The 24,253-nt window shown below is 35.8% G+C and overlaps 1 protein-coding gene across 2 annotated transcripts; it reads left to right on the top strand.

The window, feature by feature from the left end:
- The first annotated feature begins 405 nt into the window (after positions 1-405).
- Positions 406-22,685, top strand: lpcat2 (lysophosphatidylcholine acyltransferase 2). 2 transcript variants are annotated; one of them, XM_005168979.6, is made up of 15 exons: positions 550-694; positions 2,246-2,388; positions 3,085-3,302; positions 4,217-4,329; positions 5,309-5,369; positions 6,180-6,238; positions 7,531-7,565; positions 7,963-8,017; positions 8,185-8,267; positions 9,295-9,420; positions 11,364-11,517; positions 11,750-11,848; positions 12,153-12,294; positions 14,837-15,059; positions 22,344-22,685. In XM_005168979.6, exons 1-14 carry the CDS (start codon positions 581-583, stop codon positions 15,022-15,024), a joined length of 1,590 nt encoding a protein of 529 aa, XP_005169036.1. In that variant the 5' UTR covers positions 550-580; the 3' UTR covers positions 15,025-15,059; positions 22,344-22,685.
- The last annotated feature ends 1,568 nt before the right edge of the window (positions 22,686-24,253 follow it).

The raw sequence follows: 24,253 nt of genomic DNA, 5'->3' as shown, positions 1-24,253 counted from the left end.
CGAACTGATTTGATCATAACTTTTGTTCAGCCCATTGAAAAGAATCGACTCAAATGAGTCATTCTTAAATCGGGCATCGGTGCTCGGGAATAACTAAACTGTTAGCTCAAGTATGGACAGACTATTTCTCAACTCGGTAGACTCCCATGTTAGACAATGTATTATCAATTTTCATAAGGGTGTGTTTTTCCAGTTAAAAAAAGAGTCCAGCGTCTCCACTAGTTCAAGCTGTAAACCTGTAACGTTACGCTAGAAAATAACTAACATTACGAGTGTATAACTTTAGCCCCATATGGCTACTAAACGGCTAAATAGGATTATGTCCGTAAGAGGTGGAGTGTGAACTGGCTTTGTCTTCAAACCCCCTGAGCTGCCTGCTTAGACAGCAGTTTAGAACAAGTGCTCGTAAACCTCGACTCCAAACTCGACTGGGATGCACTGCATTGCTCAAGCTCCTGTAAATAAGAGCCGTTTGTTTTCTGGTTAGGTAGCTTGTTTGATTGTGAAACACGAGTCATAACGAGGAAGCGCGTCGCTCCCTGAGGTCTGGGCACATGAAGACAGGCTGCGATGAGTGAAGATGCCTCCGCCGCACAGAGTATTCGCGCTGCCCAGACAACAGTCCCTGCTGCTGCCCGCGGTCATCAACCCGTTCGTGCACGACCTGAGCTTAAGCACAGCCGACATAACCAAAGTGAGTCCAGCACTAGATAAGCCAGAAAGGAAAGTCTGGGTGTGCCAAATTTATTGTCAGATTTTGTATGTATGTCGTCTATGTATTATTAGACAGAAAAGTGATCTGGGTGTGTCACATTTATTGTCAGATTTTGTGTAAACAATTAAATAAAATTAAATATCTTATACCGTGGAAATCGGTTGACATTTGGCATGGATAACACGCCAATATCTTACTTTTTCATTTTAAAGGAAAACAGCCACTAATGTTACCTATTTCATGAATACTTTATTTTATTAATTGATTTAATATGTCTGCACCAGATATTTATTTTTTTTGCATTGCATTGTCCGTTACGACTGACGGCTGACTATACATATTTATTTATTTATTTATTTTATTTTTTTATTTTATTTTAGGATTATAAGTTTCTTTAATTGAGCTATATTTTAAAAAGATAATATAAAGCATTGCATAACTTTTGTTTTCAGGTAAGATTTTTATTTTTAAGGCCATCATATGAGCTTGCTATTCATGCATCGACATCTTATTTGATTTGACTAATAATTTATTTCCATGTGTTTCTCTAGTATTGTGTAATATTTACATAATAGTAACTTCCTCCGTTAGAATTGCGAGCTCTACAGTGACTGGAAGTAGGTTTGAACAGAGAAGGGCTCAGAAATGTTAATACTTTGTTTCAAATTGATAAAATGTTACATTTGTTACACTCCCTCTGTGCTGTAGAAAGAGTAGATGCTTGTTGAATAGATGTTACATTTGTAAACAGTGTTGCAGGTAGCGTTAGTAATGATTTAACATTCTTTACAGCATGTGGTAGAGAGAATAGTGTAAATGTAAACTTCTGGTCATTAAAATTCTTTTTTGTTTGTTTTTTGTGTTGTAGTTCAGAGGAGTCGAATGTGAATACAGTAGATTATGTAGGAAATTATTGATTTATGGCTTTACAATAAAGAAGGTCAAGACCTCTGCTTGGTCAGTGGTTTTGACCTGAAAGCCACACTTGTTCAACAACATTTTTAAACAAGACCGTCTTTCTTTAAATGCCTGTAATTTATATTACTTTGATTTTATTAATATATTCTTATTGATGTGATTGTACGTGTATTTTACAATAGATAAAATATAAACTAGATATTTCATTTATAATAATGCCATGCTAAGATTGAAGGTAGTTGCAATTTATTTCTTACTATTTCATTTAAACTTATTGTAACACTTCCTCTCTTGCGACAGGTACAAAATGTTACGCATTTGCTTGACAGCCTTACAAACTTTGGAAATGTATTAACTTTGTAAAATTTTAAATTGCATTACATTAAATTTACCTGCATAACTTGAAACACACTTGGCCTTTTTAATAAGTTAAAGTAACACCTTGCTGTCATCATGCAATTTTAGTGCAGTTTACTACAAAGTTTAACAGTCTTTTATGTTGAGTCACTTCTCCAATGTTACACCAGATTCCTCAAATAAAAACAGTGAAAGTTGATTTGCAGTGTGCAGATTTGTGTTCGCCATTTATTATGTGTTTTGTGCTTTGTGAAGTGTTTTCTTCTAGGAATTATCCTTGTGCCGCTCCGTGCCATTTTCTTGCTTCTAGTTCTCATGGTCATGTGGCCTGTTTCTGTCATAATAACATTCGGACAGTCTCTGAAAGGAGTGGTGGAGCCCATGACTGGCTGGAGAAGGTAAATACCACTCCCTGATCACTCGCATTACACCATCTTTTGGCTTACAGCTTGTTTGAACCATAATGAAACACAATACTCTTGACCTGATAAATAAACCTGACATCAAAACACCTTAAAACTTAATCTTACAGATAGCTTTACATCTAAACTGACTATGTCAACCATCTTTTGCTACCTTTTTTTATTCTTAGAATGAATAGTTATGCATTTAGTAGGCCTTCTGACTGTGGGAGTTTCTAAATTAATAATAGAAGTGTGAGCTGGTAATGTGAAATTTGGGGTTTGCATATCAGCGGTTGCAGATATTTGGTGCATTACAGAAGCCTCTCCAGTCTTTAATTCATGCTTTTCAGTCTGATTGGTCACCTGGTTTCTTGTTCAACAGCTCATTTAGTATCTCGTTTTTTCCTAGGACTGACCACACTGATCAGATTAATTAAATTGTAGCATAGCAGGCAGAACGACTGTAGGAGGGATGTGGTTATTCTGTTAACTGATGCAACAACATACTGATCTGACACATTGATGAGCACAACGTCTCAAAGCAAGCATTATGTCTCCTCTCTCTCTCTCTCTCTCTCTCTCTCTCTCTCTCTCTGTGTGTGTGTGTGTGCGCGCACGTGTGGCAGGATGTTGGATTAACTAGTACTATCACTAAGTATGTTTTGTGCTTGAATATGTACTTATGGGCAGGTTTCTGCACAGAAGAGTGATGACCTTTCTTGGCCGAATGTATTTCTTTGGGATGGGCTTCAAGGTAGTGGTGAAGGGGAAGAAGGCCAGCACTTTAGAGGCCCCCATTCTAGCTGTGGCCCCCCACTCTTCGTTCTTTGATGCCATCGCCTGTATTGAATCCGGTCTGCCTTCTACCGTATCCCGCATAGAGTCTCTAGAAGCACCAATCTTTGGCAGTAAGCAAATTCCAAAAATAATAAAATGGCAAATAATTTTAAGAAGTTTTTTATATATAAAAATCTGTTTCTAAAAATCTATATCTAAAGATAACAATCACACACATAAACAATCTTACCCTCTTACGTAAGTTGAAACATCTAGGATAAGCACAAATATGTATTATTTGAATGAACAACACAACATGTGTCCTCTCTGCTGTATACCTGCACATATTGTATGTCATTCCAGATGGGGACTATTTTTGTTTTGCTTTACAGTATATATGCTTTTTTGACTTTCAAAAAGATGTCGACCATTGTCTTCCATTTTATAACTTACAAAGGTTCACCAAGGTCCACAAAGCTTCACCAAGGTCTACAATTTCTGATAGAATTTTTTTTTAATGTTCTACTGACAGAAAGCAAGTCTCCTAAATCTTGAATAGCCTGCATACGTATTTACATTTTTGGGTGAACTACCTCTTTAATATATAGACTCATTGATTAGTTTGGGGCGTCACGGTGGTGCAGTGGGTAGCACAATCGCCTCACAACAAACTGGGTCAGATGGCATTTCTGTGTGGAGTTTGCATGTTCTCCCCTTGTTGGCATGAGTTTCCTCTGGGTGCTCCAGTTTCCCCCACAGTCCAAAGACATGTGCTATAGGTAAATTGAATAAGCTAAATAGGCCGTAGTGTATGTGTGTGAATGCAAAAATGTATGAGTGTTTCCCAGTGTTGGGTTGCGGCTGGAAAGGGGCTGCATAAAACTTTTGCTGGAAACGTTGGCGGTTTATTCCGCTGTGGTTAACCCTTATTAATAAAGGTACTAATCTGAAAAGAAAATGAATAAATGAGCTAGTTGTTAAATATCAATTATGTAAGTTTTGCACATGGAATTATTGATGATTAAAGGAATTTTATGCTCCCTAGGGTTTTTGCGTTGTGTGCAACCTGTGCTGGTATCACGCACTGATCCAGACTCTCGTAGAAACACTATCATTGAGATTGAAAGGAGAGCCAAGTCAGCAGGACACTGGCCACAGGTGAGAGCCACCACATCTAACATCCTAAGAACAACATTCACCAAACGGGACAGAGTGCAACACCATGACGGTGCCAGTTAGAGTGGAAATGTTTTGGGATAGTTCAGAATCAAGAATGACCAATAATCAACACAAAGCAGAGCAAATGATACAATGGGCTTTATGCACAGCTAGAGTTTTAAAGCCAATAATAAACTTCCGCAGAAAGCCTAATGGGGTAAAACAAACTGTTATATTTTAAAGACATGGCGGGTAGAAATGGAATTGAATGCAGTGCTTCTTGTCTGATCTAAGACTAAATCTGCCCCTATATATCAGTAAAGTCTACAACGGATACGTGGCCCTCCGGAAGTTTGATATGCCCATTAATATAGAAGCATTTTTTTATGACACTCTATAGCAAGAATTCATATTTTTTACAGTATCGAGACGGTTGAATTTAGGGTTGGGGTGGGGGCAGATATTAAAAAAATGCAATTTATTGGGTAATTTAATAGACAGCATAAATAGTACTCTGTACAACTACTGTTTTTTACCTTACTCTGATGGTTGGGCTTAGGGGTAGGGATAGACGTGAATACAATACAATAAATCAGAAATTTTATAAATAATATGAATTATTCTCGTTATTCTTCTGGCCACAACCATATCCGATCAAGCACCAACTCTAAATGCCTGGAACACCACAAAATTGCAACATTAGTTTAAAAGTTTAAAAAGGTTAAACCTTTCACAGTATCTTAAGTGAATTTCACAATATGTGAAACCAAAGTGACAGACTAAGTGTGTTCATCAACTTTTAAAACTTCCTCATCCTCATGCTCCAAAAAAACTGCTTGCTTGTCAATGCTGTGAAGATGTATTTTTGAATAAATCTAATTGAGCTCTATCTGAAACTAGATGTTAATAAAGATCTTGTTTTTTGCATGACAGCTGTGCTTGCACTGAAAATATCACTGCTGTTATTTTCTTGTTTCAGGTGCTCATCTTTCCTGAAGGAACATGTACAAACAGATCATGTCTTATTACCTTCAAGCAAGGTTAGCTGAGCATGTTTTGTGTGTTTTTATGCACAACAAAACTTTAATTATGATGTTGCACAAAATAACATGGAAAATTCATTATTTGGGTTTGACTGAGATGTTAGAAACACAATTTCGAATTAAAGTCTATAATTCAGTAGGTTAGGAATTTTGTTTATGAACTGCGCCATATGAAAATCTAGTTGTTTGGTATCAGTTAACTTATTTTCATAATGCAAATACATGCACAAGAAAAGCAACAGAAATGATCATGGATTTAGGAGTTTTCTGTGCCTGGGGTTTGTTTTTTGTGTACTAAAGAAACAAGAATGAGTGTGGTGAGACCAGCAAAAAGCAGCAGCATGAAAGAGAGCGAGTGTTTGTGCCAATGAATAGGTATAATCCACACCACTAAGTCTTTATCCCTTTGAGTATCTGACATTTATTTAAACATATCCTAAAGAGCAAATCTATTTGCATTATAGGCTCCAATAATTAAGCAGGTCAGAGTGTTTGGTAATTGTTGTATTATGTAAAAACTATGGATTTGTTTTATATTCAGGTCATATCATTAGTACAACGTTTACTTTGGTTCTCATTTGGACAGTCAATGATTATCAAACAGTTTTCTAGATGTGACCTGATATGTAGAGCATGCTGTGATCAATAGAGTGTTAGATTGGAACTTAACTTCATCATGAGGCATGTGACCCAGAATAAGGTAAATTGAACTGTGTACAGAGCTGCTTTTAGAATGTATGAATGTAGCTAAAAAGAACAATAGGATGAATGGAAGGCGCTTATGTTTGGCTCTTTTTACTCCCACAGGTGGCTTTGTCCCTGGGGTCCCAGTGCAGCCTGTTCTTATCAGATACCCAAATAAGCTGGTCAGTACAAATTCATCGGAAGCCTTACAATATTATCTTGACACATCAGTTACTAGTGATAAAAGCAAACACAATGGAATAACTCAAGATATTTGCAAATATGTAAAATACAACTCCATAAATAACCATAAAATCCAAATAGAGAGTACTGAAGATTGACCCAAAAAACAAACAAACATTTAAAAACATCAGGTTGGCTGGCAAAGTTGTATGCCAAGTCTGCCTGTTGAGTTCTCTTCTTTTTTTTTTTTTTTTTTTTTTTTTTTGTAAATAGCTTATTGCTTATAGCTTTCATACATTTTAAAGGTTACACTACGGGTTTAGACATTGTTTTGACAATGTAACAATGTAATTATATGTCAACTAACACTTATCAAAGCAGTGGTGGAAAAGTACTCAATTGTCATGCTTAAGTAAAAGTACTGTTACTTCATTACTTTACACCACTGCATCAGAATACTACAACATTTTTCATTTAATCATTTGGTCAGCCTTTTTTATTAGTATTTATCCTAGTAGTCTTAGTGAATTAATATTTATATAATTATATTACAAATGAAAACAATAAAAGAAGCTGTTGGAAATTGATGAACCCAGACTAAGAGTCTAAGAGGACTTTAGGAGGGGGCAGTGGCTAAACAAGTCATGTAAATGTGGTAGATAGTTCCAGAACCTGTCCAGACAAGTTTATCAACAAAATAGCTTATTCTGCCTGAATGGATCCACAAAGCGAAAGTCATAGTTGTTGAGACCCTTCCTGTAGCATTTGCATTACTTTGGGATCTGCCAGTGCTCAGGTATCACACACTCTGGCTGCTAGAGTTTTGAATTAATTTATACAATTAAAAATCAAAGAATATACATTTTCATTTTTATATATTATTGTTCATTTGAAACTAGTTTATGTAAATTTATATTTCCACATAGCCAAAGTGGAATAATAAAGTAATAAAAGTACTGTTTTCTGTTAGTCTAATGCATGTTTAAAAAATAAAATAAATTAAAATAATGTGTGTGTGTTTATATATATAAATATCGCAGAACAAATTGATGTATTTGCAAAGTTACTTATAGTAAGTATAATGTATGTTGGTGGAGCATCAAAAAACAGTGTCAGCAGATATTAAGCAGATAGTCAATTCGTATTGTAATGACTGTTATTTGACATATAGTTTACAAAGCCATTGATTAGTTATCACAACGTCTAAACGACATCATCAAAATAACATGTTACATCTTTTATTATTAAATAGAACCATTCTTACAAATCTTTGTATGTTTAATGCTTACAGGATACAGTCACATGGACATGGCAAGGCCCAAAATCGTAAGTCATATTAAAGTTTTACAATGACAAAAGCAAATTACCATTACAATCAAGAAGTAACCACAATTCAGATTAACACTAGACTTGCATATAATGTTACAAGTGATGCTTTTGTGTGCCAAAATACATGTTTCATTGGTTTATTAGGTTAAAGATAATAAAAATTGAGCTATATTTTATAATATATTAAAAAATAAGTCCTGAAGATTGCAATCTCCCTCTTCATACATAAAGACATCTGTGGGTGTGCAATGTTGTAGATGACTTTTACAGATAAACTTTGTTTTCAGAGCTCTTTTGTTAGTATGCCATACTTGCACTGTTATGCATATATGTAGAGAGCAATGCTTCCTGAAGTGATGTTGGTTTGGAGCCTCACCACCAGTTCCTGTTTTAGGGCCAGACTACTGCTGCTCACACTCTGCCAGCTCTGTACTACAGTGGAGGTTGAGGTCTGTGAGAAACCAATTGTGTATTTCATAATAAAATTCTCTTCTTTTGCATTTTTGATGACAAAACATGTCAAAAGGGCAGTGAGAGGCTGTGGAGAACAATGTTGTTGTTAAAATGAATGGTTAACTTAAGTTTTCATGTAGCATATGCTTTCTGTCTGTTTTAGTTTTTGCCCCCTCAAGTACCTACAGAAATGGAGAAGAAGTGTCCTTTGAAGTTTGCTCAGTCAGTGAGAGCTGTCATGGCTAAGTAAGCATGTCATGTTGCTGTTTCTTCCACGCGTTTATCAAATTATCATCACAGGCTCATTGGAAATATGTGCCTCAGCCTACATTTTTGTGTAACTGCAAAAGCGTACTTCAATATACTCCAGGTTTTACTGCAGTTTCTATTTAAAATGAACACTGTAGGACAGTATGACACCAATATATAATTTGTTCCTTTTCACAATAATAATATTTACAGGGATATATTATAGATGACTAAAGGGTTACTTTCACCAAATGAATACTACAAAACATCATAACAATCTTCATAATTGTAACCGAATACATTTGCCTCCTTGTGTTGTACAGTATTGAGTTTGATTCCTGTGAAACACGGTTGAACAAGAATTACTTTTTGGACCCACATTATAGTAGATGTCCTTGACTACTATGTACTTCAAAATATAAATACGATGAACTTAATGTGTTGATTATGTATTGCAGAACCCTCCTGGTGATATTAGAGTGGGATACAGGTCAGGTTAGGAACAGGTTTTGTGGTATGGGTAGGTTTAAAGGTGGGCTAACGTGTAAGGGATGGTCAACAGTGTAATTATAAATGTACAGAAATTAATGCAATCCCATGCAGGTATGCAATCGAGCATAAGAACAATGTAAAAACATATATTTACGCAATAAGTACATTGTAATGAATGATTAATTTCAGTGTAAGTACATTTTAATTAAGGACACTTAATATAAAGTGGGGCCGACTTTTTTTTCAAATCAAAGTTAAAATTACCCAGTCAAAGTGCACTTTTGCTTATGCTTTTGAAAACACTATTGGTTGGGTTTAGGTCAGTGGTTCTATAGGCGATCTATATGACAAGTCTTGCCTTCTTGTGAGCAGATGACTAGAATAATGCTTAATGCACTATAAAATGTAGCATAAAGCATACATTTTCATTGGGCCTCGATTGGAGATTATATTTCACAGACATTTAAATTGTAAACACAGTAAAGTATTTCAGTGTAAATATGTTTATCACAAGTTATTGTGCGTTTACTAGATCTCTGAAGCTGCCAGTCACAGACCACACTTATGAAGACTGCCGTTTGATGATTGCTGCTGGAGAACTGACTCTGCCTATGGAAGCTGGACTAGTGGAGTTTACCAAGATCAGCAGAAAATTGGAGTAAGAAAACAGTTTATACGTGTAATTTTAAGAATACCAAATATGCATAAACTTGTTGTTTTCATATTGGTGGTGTAATGGTACACCTAAATTAGGGTTAAATATGTATCTTGGTCTTAAAATCACAATGTGATACATTTTCAGTAGAACCTGAAGAAACCAAAACCTGAAAATGTCTTCTTTTTTAATGAAACACTTATTTACTGAACAATTTGTGGCTTTATTTTTAAAGAAATATAATTAGCATTTCAATTCGTCGAATACAAATTTGGAAAAGAATAAACACAAATGAACACATAAGCTAATATAATAATTTAAGCAAGCTGTGAGCACTTAAAGAGGTAAATGTAATGCTACTTGATATATTGGTTATTTATAACGAACTGTAAAGAGGAAGGAAGGAAGAAAAGGAAGGAAGTACTGTCTTCATTTGCGCTTTGTAACTTTTATTAAAGCCACCTATACAACAATCTGTCTCTGTTACAACCGACTCAAAGTCGTAACATAAGAGAGACAATGCAGACCAGTTAAAATGTAAAGAGAAATTATTTATTAATAAAAGACAATTAACAAAGCAACCAAAGTCAGTGTTAATGGAAGTCAGTGGGGAAGAGTGTGTGCATAGTAGTGACAGGTGGTAAGGAGGGCAACATGGTGGATCAGTGATCCAGCAAGAAGGACGCTGGTTCGAGTCTAAGCCAGTTGGCATTTCTGTGTGGAGTGTGTATGTTCTGTTCGTGTTTGCATAGGTTTCCTCCAGGTGCTCTGGTTTTCCTACAGTCCAAAAACATGCAGTAAAGGTGAATTGAATAAACCAAAATGGCCATAGTATATGAGTGTGAATGAGTGTGTACGGATGTTTCCCAGTACTGGGTTGCAGCTGGAAGGGTTTCTGCTGTGTAAAACATAAGCTGGATAAGTAAAAGGTTCATTCTCCTGTGGCGACCCCTGATAAATAAAGGGACTAAGGTGAAAGAAAATGAATGAAAGTTCTTTATAGATGACAGATAAAGAGTCTCAGGTGAGATGACTTGCCTACAAATCACAAATACACAAACAAAATAACCAGCTCCTAATAGTCTCAAACCATCAAAGAGCTTCAAAAGAGCATTTGTTGTGTTACTTTCTTAATTAATCAGAAAACATTTGAAGTTTGAACTTTGTTTCTTTCCAAAAGAAAAAAAAACTATTTTTGGACATGGATGCGTGTTGTCTACTGTAGTGAAGTTGAACTTTTATTTACGCATAAACTAAAAAAAACTGACAGAAATACTGATTGTAACAGGAGAGTTGGGGTACAACACATTTGAGGGTCCAAACACAGTTTAATAATCAAGAGTAGTCAAGCAGGCAATGGTCAAACAGGAACAAACAGAAGCATGCAGGTAATCCAAAAGAATTGTCAGGGTCATAGACGAAGAGATCAGTACAGGCGGCAAACAACATAAAAACAATAAACAAGGTGAAGGTCAGGAAACACGGCAAGGCAAGACAATGGAATAACGCTTCATAAAGTTACAGGTAAACAAGACCCAGCAAAGTGTGTGTGTTTGTGTGTGCTGTTTATATGATCCATCTGATGTGTCTACCATGAGCTTCCAGCTGTGTGAGTCCTATTCTGGAGAGAACTGGAACTGGTGTGTGTGTGGTGCATGATGGGAATTGTAGTTCTTATCAGTGGCATTGTCCTCCAGCCATCTGCACAGGCTAGATCGCTGATGATCGTGACACTGATATTGGGATTGACAAACTACTTGTCAAAAGTATGGTAAAGCTAGACTTTTCAAATTAGGATTTGCACATACAGTGTTTTCAACAACATACCAAATAAAAAGGACTTTAACAATATGAATACTGTACAAAAATATGTACCGTTACACCCAAATATTTGGAGTTATTAAATGTTATGCGATGAGTAACATCTCTCTCTCTTGAAAACTCAGATTAAAATGGGACAATGTGAAGAAGGAGTTGGAGAGTTTTGCCAACATAGCTTGTTCTTGCAAAGGCGGGAGGATCACCGTTGAGGAATTCGCCAGCTTCCTCAAATTACCCATCAGCCCAGCTCTACAGCAGCTCTTCGCTCTGTTTGACAGGGTAAGTGAGCTCATGAAAGAAGATGCATAATTGTAACAATCAGTTGAATTATAATAATTTGTGGATTTTTCCCCCAAATTCTCTCATATATCTGTTTTAAAAGCTTGCTTAATACAGAGTTTGTTATTCAGAAACAGCCAATTTAACATCCGAGTATGGATAAATCAAGTGATATCATTTTTTATTGACTGACTTGCCTAATTAAAGTTGTGTTTTCTATTTCTGTTTGTAGAATGGGGATGGCACTATTGATTTCAGAGAGTATGTCATTGGTGTCACGGTTCTGTGCCGACCAGCTAATAATGAGGAAGTTATTCAGACTGCTTTTAAGGTAATGGTAAAGATGCTGTTTTTGAAGTAATGGTTGCAATACATACATTCCCATAGAGTGTCTATGCAACGATTACAAGAAGATTTAATGTACTGTAGTGAAAAAAGATGCTGGGATGTGGTAAACCATTAAAGCAATGATGTGTTAGTGGTTGTTAGCACATTGGGGTGGTTTTTCTCTTGAGTCTTGAGCTACTCAGCTAAAAGAAAAGATAAAAGATACAGTAAAGAGGGATCATTAATGTGTGTTTTATTGGCCTTCTGTGTTTGTATAAAGTTTGTTTAGTTTATGTTTTTGTCTGCAGTTGTTTGACATCGATGAGGACAACTGTATCACACAAGAGGAGTTCAGTAGTTTGCTACGTTCAGCTCTTGGAGTGTGTGATCTCGACGTCCACAGCCTCTTCAGAGAAATTGATGCAGATGGATCAGGACACATAACTTATGGTCTGTATGCCAACTGTACAACAGCTTTCACTGTGATAAATGCTGTCGGTCAGTCATTCTAAAAGTGTGATCCTTCAAAGACTGTTAAATGGGTTTTCATAAATTAGATGTCAAACAATTGGAGTGTATTGTCAACCGCCAATAAAAGGAAAAGTAACAGCTCAGATATGTGTGCATGATGCACAATAATCAAGTCTTTTCTAGCATGTAACATCCAAAACTTGATTTGCCATATCTCAAAAATATTTTTGACAACAATAAGCTATTTAGTAAAATACAATTAAAAATATATAATTTATTTTCTTAACTTTTAAGCTGTTTTCTATTTTTATATATATATTAAAATGCAATTTTCTTCCTTTGATTGCAAAGCTGAATTTTAATCACCATCACTCCAGTCTTCAGTGCTGATTTTCCACTCAATTTTTGTTTATAATTTTTTTCTCCAAATTTTTTGATGAATGGAAAGTTCAAAAGAACAGCATTTATCCGAAATTTAAGATCAAGCATCTACTCAATATTAAAATAACAACAACAAATAATCAAGGCATCGCTTTTTTCCAAACACATTGTGTTTGAAGTTTAGCAACAAATAGCATATCATTTTAAAATACATTTCAAGTGTTCTCTGGGCTGCCATGATAATTACACTTTTTAACAATAAGTATTTTTTACATGCCATTTAGAATGTTCGGTAACATTTTACTTGAAGAAATGTTCATAGGACTGTCATAAAACTTTTAGAATCATGACATGACACAAATCATGAATATGAATGAGATTTTATGCATGTTTATCACAACAGTCATTAGGTGTCATTCGCTCAATTATCACATTTTAAAAAACAAAGATGACATTGTTTGTTATGACAACTTGACATAAACTAATAGATCACAACTGGTCTTTATCTTTATCATGATGATTTGACTACCTAAACAACAAAACTTGTCATAAATCTTTCATAAACATGGTTGTCATGAAGCCATTATAAATATGTAAAAAATGTCATTAATATTTTTTTTACCTCAACTACAATGGTACAAGCTGAATTTGTTATTAAAATATAATTAAATATAAATGGCGCTCTTAAAAATTAATTTGACAGTAATGACACTTTTTGTAAAGTCCACTTTTCAAGGACATTATAGCTTTCATGATATCTTCGTTGTTACCATCCGAAGTTATTGCTTCGTCATCATCTTCGTCAGGGCCCTCACCAGCTGCCATGGCGTCGTTCGTTTTTTCACCCTCAGAATATTCATCTTCGTTTCTGGTCTTTTTCTTGTCTTTTCTGGTACCTTTGCGTGACATTTTTCTTCCCTATGCTTTTATATTTGTGTTGCTTGACTTAAGATACAATTCTGGTTGGTATTGTAGGATTGATCGCAAGTTAGCAGCAGAGCTAAAAAATTTCAACCTCTCAGCACCTCGCCATAACCGGAAGTCCGTAATGACACTTTTAATGTGACATTTTAATGTCAAATAGTTTGTTCCATTAAAAACGTGATCTGAAAAGCATTTATGACATAATTATAATGCCTCATGACAATCATGTTTTTGACAGATTTATAACAAGGTATGCTGTCTTGGAATTGTCAAGTTGTCATGAAAAAGATAAAGACTTGTGATAAAATAAAGTTTGTGATCATGCGTCATAATTGTAAAGGTTTCATGACAGTCCCCTCAAGTAAAGGGTCACCAAATGTTCATATTGTTATTTCACAGGAATTGTGACAGTGGTTGTAGTTTGCAGAACTATCATTATTATTATCAATATTACAGTTGGATACCCTGATCTGCCAAAAATAATTGTGGCATAATTCTTATTCATGAAATCTACGATAGATATTAAAGCAATATTCTTCTATAAACGGCTTTATAATAAAATATGTTTATCCTGACTTCACTATAGCATACCAAACACTATCACAGTCCAGATTTCTTAATAGAGATCATTGATTTGACTTTGATTCTGAACTGCGTCTTTATTTAATTTGTTTGCATGCATTCAGCAATAATTAGCTGATATATCAACATGAATGCTGTGTTACTGAGGCTTAATAGTCCAACAATTAATTCCACAAACAATATTAGCCAGCATCTCCCAGGGCTTTAAGTGTGAATTAAAGCAGAATTATGTAAGCTCTCTATGTAAACACCTTTCGACAAAATGTCTGCACATTCACATTATTCACATTATTCTTTTAGTATACCAGAAAGGTTGACATGCTTTACCCCTATAGTGATTTATTGCCCAATTCAACTTCAAATTGTTTTGAAATGAGGAATTAGTTTTGTACTGTAGTACTTTCAGGAAGTTTTAATGACCTCTGAGCTCATTTCAGGTCATCAGCTACATGTTTTAGCCTACTTGAATACCTCAAATACATTTTCAGGAAACATCTGTGCCTGATTCAAACATACTCTTTACCTATTATAGCTGGTTACTAATTTCATCCCTGTCTATTACCTCGCTTCATTAGTCTGCTTTCATTTTGAGTTCAAATTTCTACTAACTTTGCTATTTCAATGTCTCTGTCAGATGAGTTTCGTTCCTTCGCTCTCAATCATCCCGAATATGCAAAGCTCTTCACCACCTACATCGAGCTCCAGCGTTACCAGGGTCTACAGGGGGACGAGACTGACTTCGACAGTGCTTTTTCTCACTGCTGTACTGCTGCTTATGATGAGTATCAGGAGGACAGTGCCTCTGATAAGAAAGATGACTGACTCAGATGAAGGAGATTGAGCATGCAGACATAAGGGTAATACTCCAAGCCATGCCATCTGAACATGTGCCTTAAGCCTGCATGGGTGGTGTGCTTCTGCAGACGAGCACATGCCCTATCAAAAAATCTAGTTTTCTGTTTACAGCATCAAGTGTTTCATAAACTATTTAATGATTTATTTAAAAGCTTGTTTATATGTATAAGCATGCTGAAACTGTTCTTATTGTGATTAAGGTAAAAACATATCTGCAGCTTTTAGACTTAATGGCATGTAATTCCACAGTTTTATATGAAATCTAATTAATACTTTTGAATTGCTTATAAATAATTAGAGGAAATGTAGATTTTTTTAGATTAGGTACTTTCATTACACACACATGAAAAAACATGAAAGTTTTTTTTTAACTTGTATATTATTGCATTCATTCATTTTCTTTTTAGCTTAGTCCCTTTATTATTCAGGGGTGGCCACAGTGGAAAACAACACCAACTTATTTATGTTTTTGCGCAGCCCTTTCAGCTACAACCCATCACTGGGAAACACCCATACACTCTCATTCACAAACAAACACTACGGACAATTTAGCTCACCCAATTCACCTACAGTATAGTACATTTCTTCCCTGCAGGCACAGGATGTCAACAAGACTTTATATTGACATTGTACCCTAACATATCCCAACTTCGTGGGGATGTTGGATTTTGCTTGTAAATGAAAATCAGGTTGACATCAAAATCCAACGTCAGGCTGATGTCAATGTCCAATGTCCAACCTAAAATCAACCATATATCAACGTTTAATCATGTTACACCTTGACGTTTGGTGGCTTGATGTTGGCTTTTAGTCACGTTCCAGTACAACCTAAAATCAACCAAATTTCTACGTAATTTGACATCGTTATTGAACATCAAAATAACATTGTCCTTGGATGCTGACTAGACGTTGAATTTTGATCACCTGACATCATGACCTAAATCTACCCTTATATTACCGTCTTACGATGTTGTGTGCCTGCTGGGCTTGGACTGTGGCAGAAAGTGAAGCACCTGGAGGAAACCATGCAAACATGGAGAGAACGTGCAAACTCCACACAGAAATGCCAAGCCAGAACTCAAACCAGTGACCTTTTTGCTGTGAGGCGACAGGGCTACTTACTGCGCCACCTTGAAGCGCACCCAATTTCATGAAATCTAATTATTCATTAATTTTCTTTTCGGCTTAGTCCCTTTAATAATCTGGGGTAAGCACAGTGGAATGAATCCACTGCTGGGAAACACCCATAAACACTCATTCACACACATACACTACTGACAATTTAGCTTACCCAATTCACCTATAGAGCATGTGTTTGGACTGTGGGGGAAGCTGGAGCACCTGGAGGAAACCCACGCTAACACGGGGAGAACATGAGAACATGACAGTGCTACCCACGGTGCCACTGCACAGGCAAAATCTAATTAGTAGATATAAATGGTTTATTTTCCCAGAGATAGGTTACAACTGCTGCATAAAACATATGCTGGATAAGTTGGCGGCTCCTTACGCTGTGGTGACCCCAGAATAATAAAGGGGCTAATCCGAAAAAAAAAAGATTGAATGAATGAATAAATTGTTTATATGTTGGGCACATATGTTTTTGAGATCCTGTACTTTTAATACACGCAAGCAAAAAAAGAGAACACTTTTCATTCAATTTTCATTCAAATTTAATTTAATAAAATCTAATTAAATATTAATTGAAAAAATATTACACATTTCCTTCACTTACGAGAGAGACACACACATTGTGTAAAATTTTTAAACTGAGTTTCCACTCAGAAATTACAAAAAGAATTCAACAAACTTCAACATAATACATGTTCCACATGTTGTATAAAAATGAGCACACTAAATGAAAGATTTAAAGAAAAATAGAAAATCTAAACATGTAAAAAAAAATGCTTTCGTTTGTGTTTTCTTTATTTATAACTTTTTTTTTGTCAGTGAGCATTTCTCAATGAGTTTTTTCTTCACATTAATATTTAAAAAAAGATTCCTATGCAAACTTTTCTTTTTCTCTCCATCCCTTTTCTGTTCTTTTCTTTCTTCTCTGCTCAGGGACTTTGGTACCGAAAGTGAGTTGTAATCAAAGGTTTTGCTTTGCATCTTGTTTTTATTTGCATTCCCATTGAGGGGAGATGTTGCTGAGTTAGCGTTTTGTTCCTGCTGCTTGTTCAGACTAATACTCTGTTGCATGCACTGAAAATAGGCCAATTTGTGAGCAAACAGGCAACACAACACGCCCACAGTATCAAGCACCATAGGGTCTGCTTCCAAATTATCCCACTGCAGTGGTATTTATTTAGCAATGCGGCTTGCAATTAGGATTTTGTTAACACAGCAAAGTTAGCTTCTTTTTTTGCAATTAAAAAAATCTTTTGAATTTTAACTAGTATTTGTTGGCCCTTTTATGTTTGAGTGGATGAACACTTGTTAGAAGAGTTTGTACATTCTTTTGAATTATCAAGAGATGTAGAAGGAAAACTTGCTGATTAGCCGACCCACTGACAAATACGTTCATACTGAAAGCATCCACTAGGTGACAGCAACACCCAGAATATAAAATGACCGACTGCTTAAATCACTCGAGAAATCCATCCACTGTAAATCTGCAGTGAATGTGCAGATACTGTAAATGTGCATCCATTATAGCTCATATAGTCCTACTTTCATTTCACTGAGAGTATGGGTATGTGTTTTTGCGTACATGATGTGTACACTTTTTGTCACTTCTCCTTGGTCATTTTATAAAATGTCACTAAACATGGAGGTCAGAGGTCAAGTTTTCCTTTCTGTGCTCATATGCTGCATTCCATGTGGGATAAATCTACGTCTGAAAGGCACATTAATGTGGGGGAAAAATCATCAATGCCTTGTTGAAGGGTCGTTCCGAACCGAATAGCTCTAAATTAGTTACTTCAAAGGCCCATTTGGTTGCTGTTAAACGTATTTGCACATTCATTTGGGACAAAATATGTTACAAATAATAAATGAATTGAAGGGACAGTTTGTTTCTTTTTAATCTTTGTTTCTTTTGGTTAGAACAACCTGTCCAGTCCTGTCCGATGGGGCAGTGCTGCAGATTTGACCTCCCATCAAACTTCTAAACATGACCTTCATTTTCTGGTTCCAGTGTGTTTAATTCAGATTGAAGCTAAACATTACAGAACAGTGGTCCTTCAGGAAGATGGATAGATTGAATGGATTAACACGTAGGGGAACTGGCCATTCAGTATGAAACACAGCCCTAGTCAGCCCTGTTTAAACAGTGGCCAAAACCCTCTCAATCTGAGCCGACACTTTGATGACAAAATGCAGCACAAACTGTTTGGTAGAAGACTGATATGGAGTCAGCATCAGCACAGCTCAGCAGAAAAATATTCTGAAGGCACACAGTGGTCATAAAGAGTCCGTTTGTCATTTTAAATGTTCTTCAAAATGGCAAGCGAGACACCCTGGCTACATCCGAAGCGCAGGCGGTTGACTTGTTGCCTCGCCGCCCTATCAGGCAATGACACCACAGGCAGCGTTTACGCACAAAAGCACCTCACAAAACTGATTTTGAGCAGTTTTCAGAGGCTGCATGAAGATTTAATGATCTACAGCAAAGCAGACAGAGCCCTGGAGATGATTTAAGTGAATGTTTGCTTCCTACAATGCTCATTTATCACTAGAAATGAAGTCAAAAGTTGTTAAAATACACAATCTGGCCACCAACGATTATTTTCAGACATCACCGAATCAAGTGCCAGATCAGTGGGATATCATATAGAGAGGGATACATTTTGTTCTCAAACATCAGTCAGATGAAGGTAATTGAATAAGAACTGCTGGATAAAAATGACATTAATGATACTTGTTTAAATCTATTTGGAGATTGTATTTTAAAGGGATTGGGGCGTTCACTTGGTTACAATATAATGAGAAAAAAACTACAAGCATTTATACATATATTAGAGCTGACTTATTTAGGACAATCTAAAATAAATTAAAATAAATAAAAAGGTAAAATATCACTGCATATTCTTTATATTAATGACATTAATCAATAGGGAGGCTCCGATCAGAATTTTTACAGCCGTTACCGAGTACCTATTCCTTATCATGGTGATTGTCCCATACCAAGCATACTGATTCTGAAGCTTCAAGCTTTATAATGCATAAAGCACATTTTCCCTTTATACTTCAGTGGAGATCTTGCCTTACCTAAATAATAAATTAAAGATATTGCATATAATTCCTTAAACATGTATCTTATAACCATTTAGCGTAGACATGTAATGGTCAGATGCAGCTTTACAGAAAATAATAGAAAACACACTGTAAAACCCAAAATGTTAAGGAAACTCAAACCATTTGAGGAATCTGATTGCAACAAACCATTTAAATTTTAAAAGTAATCCTAATGAATACTGTGAACCTAATCCATTTGAGTAAATAAAGCAATCTGAGCACAGAAAAACCCAATAAATGAAGAAAACTCAAACTTATCGAGTACTGTAAATTGTACTGTGAACTTACTCCATTTAAGTTGAAGTAATGAGGTTTTTAATTAACTAATTTCCTTCAACGCTGAGTTCAAAACTCTTTTTAAATGAGTAGACTTAACTTTCAGTCAATTTTGAGTTAACTACACTCATTTCATTTAATAAATCTGACTGTTGGGTTTTACAGTGTACATACAAAAAAATTGGTAAGAAAGATCACTACCGAAGCAATTTAGAAACATTGCAAATTATGGAAGAAGAGTTCAACATGTCTCAAAGAAGTTTGGAATGCATATTTGATGCAAAATAAGTAGAAATGCACACCTAGTCTTTACTTCTTTAACAAAGGAAATAGGCCTATAAACTACTGTGTGAGTAATGACAGGAAAGCATGGGGAGCAGAGAGAGGGGAAGGATCGGCATAGGACCACAAGGCAAGAATCATCCGCCATGAGCACTGGAGTGCATGTGTCAACACACTAACCACTACACCACTGGTGCCGAAACAATTGGCTGCTTTAAATGGTTTAAGTTACCTTAACTTTTACAGTGCAATAATTCCAGCCAAGTATTCATGAACTTTCAATATTGTTAAAAACACAATAAGATGTAAAAAGATTTGAGTTCTTATATGTTCTTTGCTTGTAAACTTGTAAACTTGTAAATATGATTATCGGCCGATACCAATCTATGGCCGATCAATTGGAGCATCCCTATTAATAATACTAGCATAAATTTAATTGGAAACGCTTCATATTTTAAAAGGATCGGGGTGTTCACATGCTGACAATATAATGAACAAACTACAAGCATTTATAGATATAATTGAACTGTAATCGTCTTTTTTCAGGGGAGTCTAACAGAAATTAAATAATTTAAAAAGGTCAATTAGCACTGTGGCGCAGTAGCACAATCGCCTCACAGCAAGAAGGTCGCTGGTTTGAGCACCGGCTGGGTCAGTTGGCATTTCTGTGTGGAGTTTGCATGTTCTCCCTGTGTTTGTGTGGGTTTCCTCCAGGTGCTCCGCCAAGGGTAAATTGGGAAAGCTAAATTGACCATAATGTATGTGTGTGAATGAGAGTGTATGGGTCTTTCCCAGTGATGGGTTGCAGCTGGAAGGGTATCTGCTACGTAAAACATACGCTGGATAAGTCAATGGTTTATTCCACTGTGGCGACCCAAGATTAATAAAGATACTAAGCCAAAAAGAAAATAAAAGAATGAATCATTGTTGCATATAGTATGGATATGAGTATGAATGAAATTTGGACATGCTACATCTGGGATATTGTCCTCTTAACACACACTAATGCCATTTGCATAATGTCCATTCACAAATATTCTCCCATGGCCTCATGGGAGAGTAAAATGTCCATTGAAGAATTTTGTTGAAAATAGATCATCCAGGTACTTTTTTTTGGTCAAACACTATGAATTCAGACATGCTTCTCAGCTCACATATTGTTTCTCACATATACTGTATATTATGAAGGCGATGTTGGATGCATCGGATCTGACTTGATCATACGATACAGATGTGTCTTCCGATGTCCTGCCAGCATTATACTACGCTTTTTCATCTTTCAGATGCAACCCCTATAACCTTGTAGATCAAAACCACATGTTTACACACAAACTCAGCTCAGCTGTCACAAAATCAAAAACTCAGAATAATGAATCATAAGTGAATAGTGCATTTTGCCTGCATTGTAGCTTGATTTATCTCTCAGAGAAACCCCCCTGTCCATGAGAACTTCATGTATACCTACAGTATGTAGCATCCATTGCAAGTCTGCCAGATGGCCATTTGGAACAGGGCCTACAAATTGGTTAGTCCTAATGCAAATTTGTCTGCACAGGATGTAATATCTGTCCTTTTTAAATATTATAATAGTGGTCGGTAAAGAAGACAAAGGTTGATCTTTAAGTGGTTCCATAATGCACCTTTGGTTGTGCTGAGCTGCAGTATATCAAAACCAAGTCTGTCAGTATGGGTACTCTGCCAGTGAGTGCTTTTGTCAATATATCTTCAGAGGGCAGATCGGGGATGATGATATGATGATGTCTTATGAGTAGCTAATGTTCTCTCTCGTCTGATACATCGGGATGAAGGATGGGATTGCAGTCACTTCATTAAAGTCCTGCTGCTCCGCGCGCTGTGATAAGCAGCTGTGATTTCCACCGTCAATTTGTTTTAACCTTTTCAAACATGAGGGGGGCATTTCATTTTAATCACAACTGATGAGATTGCACGGAATCAATTAAGGCGCATTGTTGTTACTGTTTCCTTTTCTCCCTCACCCGCGCACGCTCTCTCTCTGTTTACCTTGTCGTTCTCTCTTGCGCTGTCCTTTTCTCCCTTCTTTTGCTACCAATATTGCAGCATTCATTTTTATTTCAGCCTGAGGTGAGTCTGCCTAGTCAAATTGTGGACAATCAGGCCAAGTAATCGGGTTTTATTTGCGAAACACCAAACAAGAGTTAGCTGTTAGGGCTTTGGCGGGGCGGTCTGTGCTGGAACAGATGAGGGGGCTTGACTGAAAAGGTCAGTGCCGACAGGCTGCACTGCTAATTGACGGGTTGCAAAATAGCTGCAAATCACAAGCCCTTTACTCCCATTGCATGTGCAGACAATGTATATGTTTTTCCTTTAGAATGAGGGCGTGCATGTAGTATGTTTCATTTTGCAATTTTCCCATTGCTTCTTTCTCCCCCAAGTTGTCAAAATGTCAGAATATTGCTTTAAATCAGTGTGTTTTATTGGTTTAATTTCGTTTTCTCCTTCTTTTCCAGTTTGTGTGATCATGCCCTCTGCAGCAGGAGGTCCTGGCCTTAAAGTTCTTCTCAGCGAGAGCACATATAAACCATGCATTATCCTTGCTAACCGCTGGATGAATTCATGCTAATGTACTCAACTCTGCTCTCTCGGGCAGGACAAGCAGAGCACACAATGTAATTTCACGGATATCATCACCACACCTGCTCTTGATTTTTTGCGTGACTAAAGATACATTGTTCAGAAAAAAGATGATGTATTACTTCACCCTGTGGTGTTTCTTTTTAGGAATGAGCAAAAAAGTTCTGTCATGTCAGTTAAATATTGTTCAGTAACAATAAATTCATTCATTCATTTTCTTTTCGGCTTAGACCTTCTATTAATCATGAATCGCCACAGCGTAATGAACCGTCAACTTATCCAGCATATGTTTTACACATGTTTTATGTTTTGGATGCCCTTCCAGCTGCAACCCATCATTGGGAAACATCCATACACTCTCATTAATACACATCCATATGTCCATTTTAGCTTACCCAATTCACCTGTACTGCATGTCTTTGGACTTTTAAGGGAAACCAGAGACCCTGGAAGAAACCCACGCGGAGACGGGAAGAACATGCAAACTCCACACAGAAATGTCCACTGATCCAGCCAAGGCTCAAACCAGCTACTTTTTTGCGGTGAGGCAACAGTGCACAGTGCTACCCACTGCACCACCGTGCCGCCCCGGTAACAATAGTTCACATTAAATATTTTATATAGGGCATATAGTCTAAGTTATTTTTTTAAGCTTCTTAATATGTTAAATGCCAGTGAAGCGTTATTTCATGTATATATGTACATATTATCTTCACAAAGGTTCTTTGTAAAATTAATTCGACACTTTACTTGCATTTTATGTTTTCCACTGATGTAAAATTCAAATATAGACCCGTGCGCAACTATGTCATCATAAATATGTAATTATTATTATATATAATAGTTACTAAGGCCGTCTTAACTTAATTGAACTTACTGTAAAAAAACATTTGTTTTGCAGTAAAACTAGAAAGCAGTGCATTATTGTAATGGTAAAGTTCATTAGCCATTACTTCAGTCTTCAGTGTCACATCACAATAATTTTGTGTTACATTTTTTAAAGACTTTAAATAATTTTTGTTTGATAGAAGGTTCAGAAGATTTAATTTATTTGAAATTCATTATAAATGTGTTAATAACAGGTTTGTGACTATCATTATAGTCACACTGGAATAATGTCATTGACAATACAAAACAAATTCAATTTCGGTTCAGATTTGATGATGAGAAAATGAGTTCTTCATTTGTTTAGCTGTGTAGCCAGTTGTGACAGACAGATCAATTAATATTGACATTTAGTTGATTTGAAAGCTCCATGCTGCTGGGTTTTATAGATAAGAACACTTTTATAGTAGTAGTTCACTGAACTCAGTTCATCCCATTCAAAACATCATACCGTACATGTCTTTACACTTTTTTTTTTTTTGGAAAAAAAAATTATTACTTAAAAAGTAATCAAGATGCTTAAAAGGTCATTCCTATTTTAGTCTCATGCTATTTGTGTTTTTTTCTTTTTTTTTTTTGGTATGTCACAATATTTTTTTTTACAGTAGTCCAGTAACACGTCTTTCAAAACATGAAGAAATTGATAAAGTTAGCAACCACTTATATTTTCTTAAACATTTTTCATACATTTTCTCTTATATTTTCTCAAATTTCAAACTACATAAATATTACTATATTGTAAACTATAAGTACTGTTTTTCTCAAACTTGTAGAAAAAAAAGAAATTATATATATATATATATATATATATATATATATATATATATATATATATATATATATATATATATATAATAATATTTTAAGCTTCTTTATATGTTAAAGAGTGGAGCGTTATTTC

The sequence above is a fragment of the Danio rerio genome, chromosome 7 (assembly GCF_049306965.1).
Source record: "Danio rerio strain Tuebingen ecotype United States chromosome 7, GRCz12tu, whole genome shotgun sequence".
NCBI lineage: Eukaryota > Metazoa > Chordata > Actinopteri > Cypriniformes > Danionidae > Danio > Danio rerio.
This window is presented reverse-complemented; position numbering and strand designations above follow the sequence as displayed.